Genomic DNA, 17,718 nt, shown 5'->3' with positions numbered 1-17,718 from the left:
GTAGCTCCAGTGACAAGTTCTTACTGCGAAGTATGTGGTATCCAAGGTCATTTTGGTCATGAGTGCTCTTATAGTCCGCAGGATACCACGCAAATGGAGCAAGTGAATGCCTTTCAACAGAGGCAACCCGATGACCCATATTCCAATTCATACAATCCAGGTTGGAGGAATCATCCAAAATTTTCATATCGGAGCAAGAATGTTCAAAATCCTCAACCCCAACAACAATGGTCACAACCATAGTTCCATCCACCTCAGCCACATGTTGCTAGGACTCCATTTCCACAAGGAACCTCACATAATGCTCCCCAGGGTTTAATAGACCCCCGCACCAAGGATATCAGCAACAACCTCCTCAGATCAATGCTACTCTAGAGCCTAACATGGGTGATCTGTATAAGCTAATAGCGAATATACAGAAGACCTCAGAGATCGCTCAAAAGAATCACGATGAGAGCATAAAGGAGTTGAAGAATCAAAATAGAATCTTGGGGAACCAAGTTGCTCAACTCGCTCAAACTTTGTCGAAAAGGCAACCGGGAAAACTTCCAGGGCAATCTACTTCATCTCAAGATCACACTAGAGAGAGTGATTGAGCCATTGTTCTTCGGAGTGGTACTACATATGATGCCCCCTCGGTACCTACTGATTTTGCGAATCTCGAAAAGGGGAGAGAGGAGGCTAGAAGAAAGAAGGAAAGAGCCAAGGAGAAGGTTATTGACGATTCTCTCCCTTTTGTTCCTCGATTTCCATAACCTCATCGACAAAATAAGTCAAAGGGTGATCATTAGTCTGGGGAAGAGGCATATGTTGAAAGAAAGACTGTGGATGTAAGGGTTGAAACCCCAGGTGTTGAGAATGAAATAGAAAAGAAAGAAAGCAGTAAGGAGAAGGTTACTAATTCTCCCCCTTTTGCACCTACACTACCATTTCCTCACCGAATGCAAAAAACAAAGGTTGATAAAAAATTCGGTAAGTTCTTGGCTATGGTCAAGAATCTCGAGGTAACGATTCCTTTCACTGATTTAATATCTCAGATCCCTATGTATGCAAAATATTTAAAGGAATTAATCACTAAGAAAAAGGATCTTGGTGGTGTAGAGAGAGTGGCTCTAACTGAGGAGTGTAGTGCTATGTTACAAAACAAGTCTCCTCCTAAACTAAAGGACCCCGGTAGTTTCTCAATCCCTTGTCATATAGGTGCTTTATTCTTTGATAAGGCTCTATGTGATTTAGGTGCTAGTGTGTCCGTCATTCCCCTCTCTATTTATAAAAAGTTGAACATGGGAGAATTGAAATATACCACCATTACTCTTCAAATGGCCGACCATTCTATTAAATACCCCTTAGGTGTTATAGAAGACGTCCCCGTGAGAGTAGGTAAATTCTATATTCCTGTAGACTTTGTTGTACTTGACATAGAAGAGGACAACCAGATTCCAATAATCTTAGGTAGGCCATTCCTTCATACTGCGGGTGCAGTTATTGATGTTAAGAAAGGGAGGCAAACCTTGACTGTAGGGGATGACAAGGTGAGCTTTAACTTGTCCCATGAAATGAAAAGTCCAATGCAAGAAGTGTCTTGCTCTTTGATTGCCTCTAATGCTAAGTTGCCTCATTCTTATTCTAGAAATTATTCAAATAATGCACTTGGTTTGAAAGAGTTTGTAGGTGATGATGATCCTGGTGATGCAGTTGGTGCTAGTCCAACAGTAGGAGCAAAAGGTTCGGTACTCGATGGAACCAAGTTCAAAGTGAACGACCAACATTTGAAGCTATACACTGAAGGAGCGTTTATCGGAAAATTGGAGATGATCTATCTCACTGATCCACCCATCGACGCTTGATTTTTGAGGTTTGGAGTCAAGCTAATGACTTAAAACGAGCGCTTATCGGGAGGCAACCATGTTTCTAATTTTCCCTAATCTCATTTTTTTCATTTATTTCAATTTCAATTTATTTTAAAAAAAATTTTAATTTAGTATTTTATTTTAATTTGGTTAATTTATTGGAAAAAAAAATAGAAACAACAAAAGCACAAAAATATTTTCCTTTGAGTTCACTTGAATTAATAATTTTATTTTATTTTTAGTTTAGTTTTCGTTAATCTTATTTATTTTGAGCGTTTAATTTTACTAACGATTCTAACTTTTGAAGTTTAGTGGTGCTTGATTTTTTTTTTTTTAGGATTATAGGTGCAAGATCAAGTTAATTCCGCAAAATTTTAATGCGACGACAAGTTCTAGCGAGCCACGATTATACAACGGCAAGCATCACCAATCTGTTGTGCACACGAACGTGCATCTCGCTCCAACCAGCGACCATGCTGGCTCAGCCCTTCTGTTGAGGGCGAAAGCCAGCGTCCCTCCAGCAGCCTCGCTGGCAGATTTTGCCCTAATTGCTGCACTCTCTTCCCTGCTCGCTGGCAATCCAGCTACCCCGCTGAATTTGCCGCCCATCCTTGGTTTTTTTTTTTTAAAAAAGGAAAGTCGCATCCCTCTCGTTCTCCCTCACCCACGAGCAGCCTTCTCCACCATCAGCGAACCGCACCACCATTACTCACCGTCAACATCTCCCCACGATCAACAAACCGCCGGCGAAGCTGCACCGGTGGTCGGAGAAACACCATCCAACCACCTTCCATCACCCACGACGCCCTTGCCTTCTCTCCTCGCCCATCTTCCGCACCACCAAGAACCAACCCCGTTCCCTCTCCCTCTAGCCACCATCACCCGTCGAACCTATTCCGGCAGCCAACCGCCGCCGTCTCACCACCCTACGTCGGCCACCACCGAACCACCCTCTCCCCTCGCCATCTCCCAACATTGCCACAAGCCCTCGTGGAATCTTGAATTATGCACCATCTTGGTTAATTGGAGTATTTTAAATGGTGGTTGTTGCATCATGAAATCAACTAAACCAACTAGCTCTCACCCAAGTCCACCACATCTTGGCGATTGGCTATTTGCGTCGTCAGTTTGAAGCTTCTGGCCACACCGCTTCTACTGTCGACAGTCCTACCGAGTCTTACTCGGCCGACGAGGCTCATCACGAGTGAGCACTTTCCATCTCTCTCCCTTGTTTGAGTTATTTTGTTGCTATTTCTACAGTGAGGGCACTGTGTTTTGTTTAGCTTGGGGGAGGGATATCTATCTTTATTGCTTTCTAGTATAGTTTTATTGCTTGTTTTTAGGTGTTGTACGCTTCGTACCATCCATTAGGGGTGGGAGTTTACGTGCAACGAAAAAAAATGTACTTCTTTCATAGTGTTATTGTTCAAATTAGTTGCATTCTCTCTTGCATTCATATGTCTTTATACCCTGCATTGTGCAATTGACTTTCAAACTATGTTCGGGCTTTATTTGAATCTCTTGAGCTTCTTTTGAACTTAGTTATGATTCTGAAATACAGTCGGTCATGCTATACATTGATAACTGCTTGGCATTGTGTGAACCAATTGAATGGTATTCGGTAAGATGTTGGTCTCGTGTCAAGAATAGCTAGCCAAATATCTTGTAGGTCACCTTACTATTGTAGACACCTAATTTGTGTCTCCCCTTTGGGATGATGACGATACCATTATCCTTATTAGGTGTTTGGAATAACTCCAGGCGGAAATCCCAATTGCTAAGAATGCTTCCAAAATTCAAGATCCAAAATCCAACCCCCGAGACCGTTCCCCTTTCGGTTCTCGGTACAAAATACAATTTTCCAAATTCAATTTCAAAATCCAAGTACAATCTCATCTAGTAAACCATCCCATTGGTTTTACTAGGCCTTTTCCACTCAAAATCATATACGGCAAGTCAAATTCGGGCGCCGACCCACAAAACCGAGCATGTCGGGCCCCGTCCCGTAAAACCGGAATTCAAAACCCGAGAAAGGCTTGTTTTTAGACGCTAAATGATGCCTTAACCTCCAAGAAAATACAAAACGCCAAACCTATTACTATTCGTACAATATGTACAACACTACAAGATGAAACAAGGACGGATTCCCCGTCCTTGCTTTGGCGGCATTCAAGCCACGTCACCAGCGCCCTGCGCTGGTCCAGCGCCCTGCGCTGACGTGTGCTGGCGCCTTGCACCCATTCCTTCTATAAATACCCCTCATTTTCAGCATAATGAGGAGGAGAACAACAATACAACGTCATAATTTCGACATTACGCTTCAAAATACAACTCAAAAACTCCTCAAAAACACATACAAAATTCCTAAATTCAAAAGCAATTGGGAGCTCTTGCCTAAACCTAACTAGGTAAATCCGAATCCCATTCTAATCAACTATGTTGCTTTGATTTCTAAATGATTAGCAAGTTGGTGTTTTTAATCATTAAAAAAACACCACTTGCAACAATCATACATGTTTTCCGAAAATGCAAACTTTTTCAAAATACAAAATACAAAATTTCAAGATTGGAGGATGTCCAAGTTGTTTACAATCACCTCTTGGACTAGAATCACCTTCAAACATGGGGTAATCAAAGATGACACCTTTTAACATTTAAAGGTTTAGTCTTTTGAGATTCAAAACTCCATTTTCAATATACAAGTTCAAGTTTTCAATTTTCAAGATCCCACCATGTTTAGGGTTGTTCATGGTTATTTCCCTAAACTAGGATCATTTCAAGTTCAAATTTCAATCATTTCAAGTTCAAATTTCAATTATTCCAAGTTCAAAACTTCAATATTCAAGCTTTCAAGTTCAAGTTTAACATGCAAAATCTAGGATATTTGGGTTGAGCAACCTCTCCCAAGTTGAGATTTTTGGCTTTGAATTCGTGTCGGGCGCACTTATTTTTAAGGAGCCGCTTGGCGTTCGAATCTCATGTGCCCAAGTACAAATTTCAATTATGCACCTTTCAATATTGCAATTTCAATATCGCACTTTCAATACCGCAATTTCAATACTGCAATTTCAATACCGCAATTTGAATATCGCACCTTTCAATACCGCAATTTCAATATCGCACTTTCAATACCGCAATTTCAATACTGCAATTTCAATACCGCAATTTGAATTCCGCACTTTCAATTTCGCATCTTTACTTGCCTAGTCCATTTCTAGGCAATGTGGACCTACTCCCTAGTCCTTTTCTAGGGGGTCTTGTATTTACTAATTCCGCACTTTATTTAGTATTGTGATGTTGCTTTATTTGCTTTATTGCTTTCATCACCAACATGCTAAATACAACAAAATGCAAAGGTTACATCACGCTTAACAAAGATATTTTTGGACAAACCGGCCTTAGGTTCCTTAAATCAATCTTAAAGCAAAGTGACCACCATACAATTAAAGATTCAATTTGCTCTAAATTCAAACCCACATAGTCTAATCTAGGGTATATTTTCGAAAAAATGTTGTGCCAACGTACTTGAATATTTCTAAAGCTCGCGGAATAAGCATTTTTGTTCCCGTGCCCGGATCTCACCCATCCGTTTCAAGGATTCAAGGCCTTATCCAAAATAGAGTCACTTGCGGTCTTTCCAAATGAGACTTTAAACAATGTTTGGTGGCGACTCCTTTGAGGTACAAAAATTCTACGGTTTTCTAAAGAACCGCCCCTCTTGTAGAACGGGAAACAAGTTTTGACACAAAAAAACCCCCTACAATTCTGGCGATTCCACTGGGGATTCTACTAATTTCAATTCGAAAATGCGGGCAGATTTCGAGCAACAAGCCACTGATCTGCTTAAGTACTGGATGCCAGCACTGGCGCCAAGCGCAGCCCCTGCGCCCAACGCCACTGCTTGCATCCAGGACAGTGGCTCAGAGTGGCTTGTTGCCCACTTTTTCTCAACTTTTCGTGTTGGGAGTTAGTCAATTTTTGAATCTGGAAGGACGCTCCCAAACCTCGTGAACAAGTGCCGAAAAACGAGCTTTACAAATACAAATTCAAGTACGATTTCAATTTAAATTTCTAGACATTTCATGCATTTTTCGAAAACCATATTGTGCAAAATGAATTTCTACCTTTGCCCAAACGGATGTGTTCTAGATTCGGGCTAGCCCCGGGGGCAACGAAATGGTGACTCTCCATACGGTTCCCGACCAAAGTGTGTGACCATTTCCGCGCCTACCGAAGCTTGGCATTTACTTGACATTCCCGATGTCAAGTATGGAGGCTGTCTGCCGACACACACTTCCCTTAGGCGGATGTGACAGCTTGTCGCCGGATCCGTCTCTTAGCCAAGTACGTTTTGACACCCAAAGCTGACCACTTGCATCATACAAAACTTAGGTTGAGAACTTTCCATGTCGCATTCATATTCATGATTAGTGTGAGAACGTGCTACTTGTACATTGTGTGGGCGTCTTTGCACGCGTGAATGGCTAACCTCGAGTTCTAGCTTGCCAAAACCAATTAGCCTCCAACTAGGAAACCAAACCCCTAGGAGCATCATTCAAACCTCATGCATCTAAATCGCCGATTTTAGGGTCTTTAGGAGTGTCACTCCATTTGATTCAAAACCCTTAAACACACCTCACGCATAAATGCCAAATTCAAAATTCAATCCAACGGCGTCATAATGCCGGATTTTCAAGTCCAAATTCCAAGTTCCAAATTCAAAATTCAATCCTACGGCGTCATAATGCCGAATTTTCAAGTCCAAACCTCAAGTTTTCAAGTCAAAGTTCAAATCCAACGGCGTCATAATGCCGGATTTTCTAGTCCAAATTTCGAGTTTCAAATTCAATCCAAATTTTCAAATCCAAACCTCAATTGTCAAAATTCAAATCCAACGGCGTCATAATGCCGGATTTTCTAGTCCAAATTTCGAGTTCCAAGTTCAAATCCGAATTTTCTAGAACCTCAATTTTCAAATCCAAATCCAACGGCGCCATAATGCCGGACTTTCTAAATTCAAATTTCGAGTTTCAAGTTTCAAGTCAAGACTCAAATCCAACGGCGCCATAATGCCGGATTTTCTAGTTCAAATTCCGAGTCTCAAGTTTCAAGTTCAAATCCAACGGCGTCATGCCGGATTTCCTATTTCAAACATTCAAGTCTTCAAACCTCAAACTCAAGTTGCCAATTCCAATCTCAAAGTCTCAAGTTCAAATATCCGAGCCCATACCGGCATAATACCAACTTTCCAACTCGACCTTCCAAATTTCAAACTTCCAGGGTCAAATTCCAAATTCATGCCGTCGTAATACCGACTTTTCTATTCTATATTTCAAACCTCAAAGTCCTATACTTCAAGATTCCAAGTCCACGGCGGCATAATGCCGGACTTTCAAGCTCCTAAATTCAATGTTTCAAATCCACGGCGGCATAATGCCGGATTTTCCAAATACAAAGCCTCACACAAAAGTGCGTCCTTTCCATGTCAAAGTTCAAACTTCAAGCCAAATTCAAATTCCAAATTCATCTTCAAGCTACAAAGAAATCTTGCTTTCCATTGCTCCCCAATACAAAATTCAAAACATTTCCATCGGGTTGAAACTTCCCAGAAATAATACAAGTTCAAGATTCCATTGACGGGTTGAAGCTCCCCAGAAATAATACAAGTTCAAGATTCCATTGACGGGTTGAAACTCCCCAGAAATAATACAAGTTCAAGATTCCGTTGACAGGTTGAAACTCCCCAGAAATAATACAAGTTCAAGATTCCATTGACGGGTTGAAACTCCCCAGAAATAATACAAGTTCGAGATTCCATTCAACGGGTTGAAAATCCCCTGAAATAATACAAGTTCAAATTCTACCCACGGGTTGAAACTCCCCTAAAATAATACAAGTCCAATCTTCCAACGGGTTGAAACTCCCCTAAAATAATACAAATTCCAATTCTCGAGCGGGTTGAAATTCCCTTCAAATATTCCAGATCCAATGGGTTGAAACTCCCCTAAAATATTGACGGGTTGAAATTCCCTTGAAATAATACAAAGTCAATTCCCTTTTCAATCGGGTTGAAACTCCCTTCAAATACTCCAAGTCCAATGGGATGAAATCCCCCTAAAATATTGACGGGTTGAAATTCCCTTGAAATAATACAAAATTCAAATTCCTAGTACAAGTCCAATTTCCAAATTCTCGAGCGGGTTGAAATTCCCTTCAAATAAGTCCAATTTCCAATAGGTCAAAATATTCTTTTTCGATATTCCAAGTTCTAGTACAAAGAGTCAACTTTCACACAAGAATGAACGCTCCTCTAAAACATTTCCAAAGGGTCGCAAATCCCGAATACAAGTACAAAATCCAAAATCCCGAACTTTCGGAGTGGCACTTAGGGTCAAGTCTAGGTCTCATTCATTGCATGCATATCATATCATGTGTCGGGAAGTCCAAGTTCTAAAATAGTCTGGTATGTTCTAACTAGGAGTCCAAAGATCTTGTGGGTTCGCCGAAGAGGAGAGAGGTTGAAAAGAAATCCATCAGCCCTAGCCTCCCTCATAGCCGGCATCGAACGAGAAGCCAGTTCATCTCCTACAAATCAAACTCCCAGTCCCATTCAAGAAACAATGTATGCCTCTGATCAAATAGCTCAACTCCTAACGGCTTTCGCCTGCCTCAGTGCCAATGTGGAGAGCATAAGCAACCGATTTGGTGCCGTGGAACAGGGCGCGCCCACTGATGACTTAACTAAGAAGATTGAGAGTCTTGTCAGTAAGATTACCAATCAAGAGAACTACTTTGACACCTCAATGGAGGACAACCTCAAGGGGAGGGCGAGTCTGCCAGAAAAATTCTCCGCCAATGACATTCCAAAGTTCAAATCAACTGACAACCCCAAGTACCATCTCAAGCATTTCAGAGCTACAATGGCCATCAAGGGGGTCGAACTCGAGCTATACCCAGTGGTATTCCCTATGTCTCTGTAACCTGTCTGCCAGAAGTGGTACTATTCACTCAAGGAACATCAAACAAATACATGGGAGGCAGTTGCTCGAGCATTCATGGAGCAATATAGCCCCAACATCCAACTTCAAACCACTCTAAGGGAACTGGAAGTTCTTAGGCAAGGGCCTCAGGAAGGCTTCACTACTTACCTCAACCGGTGGAGAGAAATGGCATCCCAAATGGTGACCCGGCCCTTCGAGAGAGAGTTAGTCAAGATTTTCATTGCCGGTCTTTTTCCAAAGTACAATGCTCACATGAAGTACCTAGGCCTGGAAAGCTTCAAGAGAACCTACGACACCGGGGTCGACATAGAGGATGACCTGATGAAAGCACCCACAGCCCCAGCTCCACAAACTGACAAGTGGAAGGGAAAGAGACCTGAGACAACACACAAAGTTCATGAGGTTAACGCCCTAGAGGCTCCTCAAGGTCCAAAGTCAAACAACTTCAAAAGCAATGCTAATCAGCGCAACTATCAAGGTAGACCACAAAGAGACTTCACAAACCTCGGGATGTCTTACAGTGAGGCATTCGATCGGCTGGCCGAAAAACAAGTTATAGCACCAATCGGTCCAACACCCGATCCTCCAGTCGACAAAAGATCTAAGAGTTGGGATCCGACAGCTCATTGCAAATACCATCAAGGGAAGGGTCATGACATCGAGGACTGCTACAAGCTCAAGCACTTGATCCAGAACATGGTCGACAATAAGACTTTACCCTTACCACCCGGGGCTAAGCAAACCCCCTCTGTACAAGCCATCTCCTATGACTGCGAAGATGAAGAAGAGGAGTTTCCATGCAATCTGATCCCCACGATATACAAGCCAGGTTACAAGCTGATGGTTCCAAGTTGTTGCCATCTACTTCCTAGTGCTCAAAACTAGGTGATCCCCGAACCTAAGGTAACCACTGACATCCAAAATAACATTTGTCCACTCGCCACCTTGAAGGCTTTAGGGTTCTCCGAGTACGATCTCATGTTGAGTGCCCAACAAACTGTCAAACTCCAGGGTGTCACATACAAAGTCTTGGGAGTCCTTGAGCTGGTTTTCTCCTTTGACACCTATTACGACAATGCTGAGTTCCTGGTAATCGATGTGCCTACTAACTTCGACCTACTATTTGGAGAGCCTTGGTTCGAGGAAAAACTAGATGGCCCTGCCTACCTCACCCTCAAAGGCTCAAGCTTCCGAGACACTCTCATCAAGAAAAAGTCGGATGTACGCCAGGAAAAGGATGAGTGCATTCAAGAATACTACCACAGATGCGCAATCTCCGCTCGTACAATTCTGCCCGAGCTGCCAGAGGGCAAAATGGTGAGAATGTTCCTCTTAGGGCTCAACACTTCATGCAAGGGCAGCTTCGCCGCATTTCCTTACAACACATGGAATCAAGTCTGGGACCAAGTCCTGAAAGTCTGTGCATGCAGCCCCGTCTTCGATTATTATGACGATTATGGCGCAGATGTCTGGGAATACCCTGAGAACTATCTTTACGATTAGTGTCTTTGTCCAGGTCCAGAGTCTGTCTTTCAATTTCCGAGTCTAGCAATGAGTCTAAGTGTCTAGAACTAGAGTCTTGCATCAATCAAGAGCCTCTAAAGGCCGAGCTTCAAGTCAAAACAGTCGATGTAATGATTGCTGATTTCAATAACACTTCACTTTCTACTTACTCTTGGAGTCCTGATTCAAAACACAATCCTAATCCAAACAACTTTTCTTTACAAGAAACTGACTTTGAATTTCTAAAAGCTATCGAAAATCATGAAAAATGATGCCCATAATTGAGGAAACAGAAAAAATCAATCTTTCTAACAACGGTGACTCAAAACTAGTTCAGATTGCTTTACCTCTTTCTCAAGCAGAGCGGGACGATCTTATCAAGCTACTTTCATAGTATGTAGACGTCTTCACATGGTCCTATCATGATATGCCAGGGGTTGATCCAAGCATTGGTCAGCATACAATTCCCCTTATTCCAGGTTCAAAACCTATCAAGCAAAAACTCCGTCGCATGAAACCGGATGTTTCCCTCAAAATTCAAGAAGAGGTCTCCAAGCAGCTAGAGGCCGGGTTTATTCGAGAAGCAAAATATCCAGAATGGATCGCAACTGTCGTCCTAGTTCCAAAGAAAGATGGCAAAGTACGAATGTGTGTGGACTACAGGGATCTTAACAGGGCCAGCTGATATGTGCGTTTTATATAGTGTTTTCACCCCCGTCCCTTAGTACTTTTATGCGTCAAATGAGCTCTTAGGAGCCATTTTAGTACTAATCTGTGTATTTTAGTGTGCCTTGAGTTTCAGGAATACTTAGTGAGAAATTGGTCTTTTTAGGCCCGTTTCTTGATGATTTAGGCCACTACATGATCCCGAGAGAGTTCGGGACGACTTTTGTCGACTTACGGGAGCCTTAGATGTTCATGATTGAGCCCCGGAAGTTAGATTCGGTGTTGCGGACGAAGAGCTTCCCGCCCGGTTGATCTCCCCTCGCCCATCGGGCGAGCAAGCAGAGAATCAGGACGTCAGAAGGCGCCCGACGGGCAGAGTCTCGCCCGGTGCCCATCGAAGCTGTAGCAACGCATTTTCTCTCTTCGACCGGCGGGCGAGAACCGCCCGACCGGGCGCGTGCAGATGGATTCGAAGTGTCTCCTTCCGCCCGGCGGGCAGGCCTGCGCCCGACGGGCGGGATACGAGCTGGTCGCCCGACGGGAGGAAAGCCGCCCGACCGGGCGACGACAACCTGGGGCTACTTGTGCGCGCAGTTTACTTAGTTTTTTCGTTTTTTCTTAATGCTTTTTGGGCAAAACTATAAATATAGCCCTTAGTTAATTTAGTTAAACATCTAATTATCTCATATTCTAATATTAAACACTTATTTTTTCTCTCTAATTTGTTGCAAACACTTAGTTTATTTTCAATCAAAAATTCAAGATTTCCTTTACCATTGTTCTTCAATTAGGTATTGTTCTTTATTTCAATCGTTTGTTTTGCCTTAATTATGTTTTCAATCATGCTAATTGCTTTATTTATCGTTAATATGCTTGAGTAATCTAATTTCTAGAGTTTGGGGATCCATGATTAATATGAAGGGACATTGAATAATTGTGATTGTTGGCATTGTAATTGATTCCTATTGATTGGTTTATTTCACTATACAATTAGATTTGCGCAGGTTTAATTGTGGTAGTTATGCAATGTCAAATTAAGTTTCGAGAGATGCAATTTGATGTTTAGGCTTGTGTCAATAGGTAGAATTAGGGTTAATATGTAGCGAAAGCCCGTTAATTCTAAGTCTATGATTAGTATCGATTCGAGAGAGCATGCTAGTCTAATTAATTACCTTGTTGATTATCGTGATTGTTCGTTGTCCTTGATTGTTATTTGTTGGTGAACCTATGCCCTAGATTCCTTAATATATTTGATTCATACTCGTTTAATTATCGTTCTTAGTCTAGCATACAAATTATCAACCAACTCTTGTTCACAATAGTCTAGATTAATTAATTGATAGTAGAAAGAACGCGTGTTTCCCTGTGGATTCGATCCTGACTTCCCTTGCTACCTAGCTAGTGGATTTAGGTTATTTTTTATTAGGTGATACGACTTTAGCCTGTCAAATTTTGGCGCCGTTGCCGGGGAGACGGTTTTATTTTCTGTTGTTGATTGCTTATCCTAGATTATTGTTCGTTACTACTCAAGGAACTCACGTTCCTTGAGACCGGATCTCACATTGTTTTGTAGTCTTTGTCTATGCCCAGGACCGTAGGTACTAGTAATCTTACTCCATTCGATCCTGAGCCCGAAAGAACCTTTCGTAGACGAAGAACTTTCATTGCACAGTGTGGGAATTACTCTGATTCTGATCATAATATTGGCGATCTTTTTCCTTCAGATACAGATTCAGTTTCAGAGATAGAGATGGGTGACGAAACTCTACTACCGCCACCTACCCCACGGCTTACAGACTATTCTAAGCCAAGTCTGTCCGTGCTACCAAAGGCAATCATGCCTTCTATTGCAGCTGAGACCTTCAAGATTGAGCCTGCATTGATTAACATGATTGAGAGATGCCAGTTCGGTGGGGAACCAGGTGAAGATCCGAATCTTCACATACAGTCCTTCATCCAATATTGTTCCACCATCAAGCAAAAGGGATTGACTCCGGAACAGACTATGGAGATACTTTTCCCGTTCTCTTTGAGTGGGAAAGCTAAATTGTGGATTAATGGGTTGAATCGGACGGCTTTGAAAATCACTAATTGGGAGTCCTTGGCTCTTGCTTTTTATGTTAAATATTTTCCACCTGAGAAAACAGCTCGTCTAAGGGGTCAGATATTGGGTATCTCACGACAAGCGGATGAGAGTTTGTTCGAGGTCTTGGGAGAGATTCAAGGATTTACAAAGAGAGTGCCCGCACCATGGTTTTGAAGATTGGTTCTTGATTCAGCAGTTTTATAATGGTCTGGGCAATGAGTCTAGATGTTTGTTGGATTCCGCTGCCAGTGGGAGATTCATGCAACTTGAGGTGCCTAGAGCTATGGAGGTGATTGAGGAGATAGCCATTCACAATGCCCAATATGGGAATCTTAGAGGTTTATCTAATAGGGGTGGTAAGCATGATTTAAATTCTATTGAACAGTTAACTGCCCAATTGACTGCTTTACACTATAAGTTTGACAATATGCAAGCGGCCAATGCTCAATCTTCCCAACCTGCTAGTGTAGCTGCTATGAGTGCCCAACCTGCTACAATTTGTGAAAGTTGTGGAATGTCTGGTCATTATGCACCAGAATGTAGGAGCTCTGTTGAACAGTGTAACGCATTTCAATCCTACAAACAAAATAACCCATTCTCCAACTCTTACAATGAGGGCTACAAAAACAACCCTCTACTATCCTACAGGAGAAACAATATCCAGAACCCTCACCAGGTCCAACATCCACCACAACAGCCATACCAACCCCCACATCAACAATCCTACCAACCACGGAACAACTACAACCAACAGTCTAGTGGACCACCTGGGTTCCCTAGACAACACACATCACCTCCACCACCACAACCTCAAGCCACACAGCCTGACCCTATGCTAGTAGAGATGAGAAACATGATGCTACAAATGCAAAAATCTCTAAGTGAAAAGGATGCAAAGATCGATGCTCTTACTGCTCACAACAAGACCATTGATACACAGTTGGCACAGATGGCTACTACTATTGCAGGGAGGCCACCAGGCCAATTTTCTTCACAGCCCGAAAATAGGGAAACTGCTAATGCAATTACATTGAGGAGCGGTAGGGATTATGATGGTCCTTCTATGCCGGTTGAGGTTGATTCTGGGGTGTCTGCTAGTGGTCTGGTCAGTGAGGAAATCCCAAAGATAGTTATGGATGGGAAGGAAGCTGAAAACGTAGTCAATGAGAATGAGGTTACAATTGAGGTTAAGAAGGGGACAGATATTCAAGTACCACCTATTGCATTCCCATACATCCAGACACAAGTTTTTTCTGTTATTTGGATGGTTATTCTGGTTTCTTTCAGATTCCCATACATCCAGACGACTAGGAAAAGACCACCTTCACCTGTCCCTATGGTACCTTTGCATATCGTAGGATGCCTTTTGGTCTGTGTAATGCACCCGCTACTTTCCAACTTTGCATGATGAGTATCTTTTCTGATTTTATTGAGTCTATCATGGAAGTGTTTATGGATGACTTTAGTGTCTATGGTACTTCTTTTGATTCTTGCCTGCTAAATCTGACCAAAGTCTTGAAAAGATGTGAAGAGTGTAATTTAGTCTTGAACTGGGAAAAATGTCATTTCATGGTTACTGAAGGGGTGGTCTTGGGACATTTGATATCTGATAAGGGCATTCAGGTGGATCGAGCTAAGGTCCAAGTGATTGAACAATTGCCCCCTCCAGTTAATGTGAAGGGTGTTAGAAGTTTTCTTGGTCATGCGGGGTTTTATCGCCGCATTATCAAGGATTTTTCTAAAATTGTTAAACCACTTACCCTGCTCCTCCTCAAGGATGCCCCGTTTGTGTTTACTGATGCTTGTCTCGAGGCCTTTGACAGGATTAAACAGGCACTGATTTCGACTCCCATCATTCGTTCTCCCGAATGGGATCTTCCGTTCGAGACAATGTGTGATGCAAGTGATTATGCAGTTGGGGCAGTTTTGGGTCAGAGAAAGGAAAAGCTTTTGCATGCCATCTACTATGCAAGTAAGACCTTAGATGAAGCTCAAGTTAATTATGCTACTACTGAGAAGGAGCTTCTAGCCATAGTCTATGCCTTGGACAAGTTTCGCACCTATCTGATTGGGTCCAAGGTGATAGTCTATACTGACCATGCGGCTCTTAAGTATCTGCTCTCAAAGAAGGAAGCCAAGCCCAGGCGTTTTCGATGGATACTACTGCTACAAGAATTTGATCTGGAGATTCGCGATAAAAAAGGGGCTGAGAATGTTGTTGCAGATCACCTGTCTAGATTGAGATATGATGATGGTAAAGTGCCTACACCGATCGACGACTCATTTCCGGATGATCACTTACTTGCACTTGCCAGTCAGTCACCATGGTTCGCAGATTTTGCTAACTACATTGTAGGGGGTATTCTTCCGGCCGATCTTACATATCAACAGTGAAGGAAATAATGCCCTTGGTCCAAGTATGCATTCAATGTTAAGTCTAATAAATGCGGTTCAGTATTAATTAACAAGTTAATAATTCAGTGAGATCAAGTGAGCTGAATGCCTAGCAAGAGGCCGCTTCAGTTCAAGTGGAATTAGTGATATTAATCCACATCTTACTGTTGACTGAACCCGTAGGGTCACACAAATAGTACGTAAACGGATCAAGTATTTAATAGCATTAAATACTCCATCTATGGATATTCGGAATCGACGGATCTTGGTTTCAGTGGGAGCTGAGATCGTCACAAGCAAGTGAATACTCCGGAAACGATGATATTGCCGGAAACGGAAATATGGATCGTATCGGAAATATAAATATTATCCAAGTCGTAGATGTTGCCGGAAACGGAAACATGGTACGTATCGGGAAATATTAATCGGAAATGGAAATATTGCCGGAATCGGAAATATTGCCGGAAACGGAAATATTGTCAGAATCGGAAATATTATCGGAACCGGAAAATAATTCCGGAAACGGAAATATTAAATATTTGTTTGAAACGGAAATTAATTCCGGAATCGGAAATATTAAATATTGTTCGTATCGGAAATGAATTCCGGAACCAGGAATTTTATCGGAAGCGTATCGTACGAATTAGCATCAGACGAGGCCTGCCGGACGAAGGCCCAACACGAAGCCGGGCCATCGCCCAGCAAGCCAAAACGCTCGCAACACGCCCAGCCAAGGCAGCGTCCAGGCCCACCGCAAGGCAGGCCCAGCGCGCGCCAAGGCCACGGCTGTGTGGGTCTCGTGGCGTGGGCTGCTGCTCGCACGCACGCGCATGGGCGGCCCTCGTGGCTGCCGTGTGTGTGTGTGTTTGTGTTCATGCACGATTCCTAAAACTATTAGGATTTGGTATATGATTAAATTCCTATTCCTAAAAGGATAAATTAATTAATTAGAGTTCTTATAGGATTCTAAGTTTAATTATTTCGTATCCTACTAGGATTCCAATTCCCTTTCCATACCTCTATAAATAAGAGCCTAGGGTCCTAATTTATAGACACGGGATTAAAGTATTCTAAAGGTAAGTTTTTGAAAGAAAAATCAGCCATACACTTGCAAACACAATAGCCGAAATTACTAGTAACCTTAAGGGCGATTCTAGTTGGTCTAACTTGAGGCGGATCCGGACGTACTGTGGACTATCTACGGAGGGACGACATTTGGAGTCCTAAAGACTTGTTCTTGTTCGGTTCGGGCGCAGCTAGGGAGGGCACGCTACAAAGTGTATGCTCCTAAATTATGCTAAATGATTATGTGTAAATAATATGTTTACTAGCATTAAGGTTTTTCCGCATGATTTATGTTTTGTCATATGTATCATAACGTAACAGTGGTATCACGAGCCTCTTATTATTTTCATAATCTAAATTGCATGAACATGGTTAAATTATACAAATTTGCAAGGAATTAAAAGGGGTGATTAATTTTCGTAATTGTTAATTAATTGCAAATTGCGTTTATTTAATTATATGTACGCAGTTTTTCGGCAGAATGTTCGTTACTCAACCAAATCGAGTGATTTTTGTGTCAATTCCGCATGTAAAAGGCATTCTAAAATTTTGACAAAAACAATATTTTTCGCCGAAACCCAGAATTCCCAAATTCGAAGCCTAACTATGACTTTTCGGAGGTTTTAGTTTTTCGAACGCAAAAGTTTGTAAATTTAAGATGTTAAATTAAATATTTGCGATTCTTGTTGATAAATCTTGAATTTTTGATTGACCTACTGTATATGTTTAACAAGTTTGAATGCCTAGCCTTGTTAATTATGCAATCTAATTTGTAATTATGATTAATTGGTTGAAAATTCGAATAATTTAGAATTGATTTGATTTTCATAATTAATTAATAATTTAATTAGATACCTATGATTAAAAACCACAATAAAAATTGTTAATTTGTGTTAAATTTTAAATTTTCATGACCTAGACTTGAATCCATGTTAATCGGAAATTAATTAATTAATAAATTTTCGATTTTTCGCCCTAAAATTATGAAATTAATATGATTTATTAATTTGTCATTAATTTTGAAAATAAAAGTTTTAATTTTATGCGATTCCCTCATAAAACTTGCACGCACAAAGCAATGGACGCTACGTGTTACCCTTAAGGGGAGTTGTATAGTGCGGGTATGCGACGACGAGCAAGGGAGCTCGTCGCC

The 17,718-nt window shown here is 41.7% G+C and overlaps 1 protein-coding gene and 1 non-coding gene across 2 annotated transcripts; one reads left to right on the top strand and one right to left on the bottom strand.

Moving 5' to 3' along the window:
* Positions 1-383: 383 nt before the first annotated feature.
* Positions 384-1,847, top strand: LOC110779059 (uncharacterized). Its single transcript, XM_021983587.2, has 2 exons — positions 384-588; positions 850-1,847. Exons 1-2 carry the CDS (start codon positions 384-386, stop codon positions 1,845-1,847), a joined length of 1,203 nt encoding a protein of 400 aa, XP_021839279.2.
* Positions 1,848-13,169: 11,322 nt separating this feature from the next.
* LOC130466573 (small nucleolar RNA R71) lies at positions 13,170-13,277 on the bottom strand. The gene has a single exon (XR_008926770.1). It is a non-coding gene; the product is annotated as a small nucleolar RNA R71 (small nucleolar RNA).
* Between the last annotated feature and the right edge of the window lie 4,441 nt (positions 13,278-17,718).

The sequence above is a fragment of the Spinacia oleracea genome, chromosome 1 (genome assembly GCF_020520425.1).
Source record: "Spinacia oleracea cultivar Varoflay chromosome 1, BTI_SOV_V1, whole genome shotgun sequence".
NCBI classification, from domain to species: Eukaryota; Viridiplantae; Streptophyta; class Magnoliopsida; order Caryophyllales; family Amaranthaceae; genus Spinacia; species Spinacia oleracea.
The sequence above is the reverse complement of the archived record's forward strand: the minus strand, read 5'-3'. Positions and strand labels throughout refer to the sequence as shown.

Excerpts from the sequence above, each read along its gene's own strand:
- LOC110779059 (XM_021983587.2), top strand. The coding sequence starts at position 384 with ATGGGTGATCTGTATAAGCTAATAGCGAATATACAGAAGACCTCAGAG. Across the intron at positions 589-849 it reads TCAAGATCACACTAGAGAGA|GTGTTGAGAATGAAATAGAA; the intron begins GTGATTGAGCCA and ends TTGAAACCCCAG.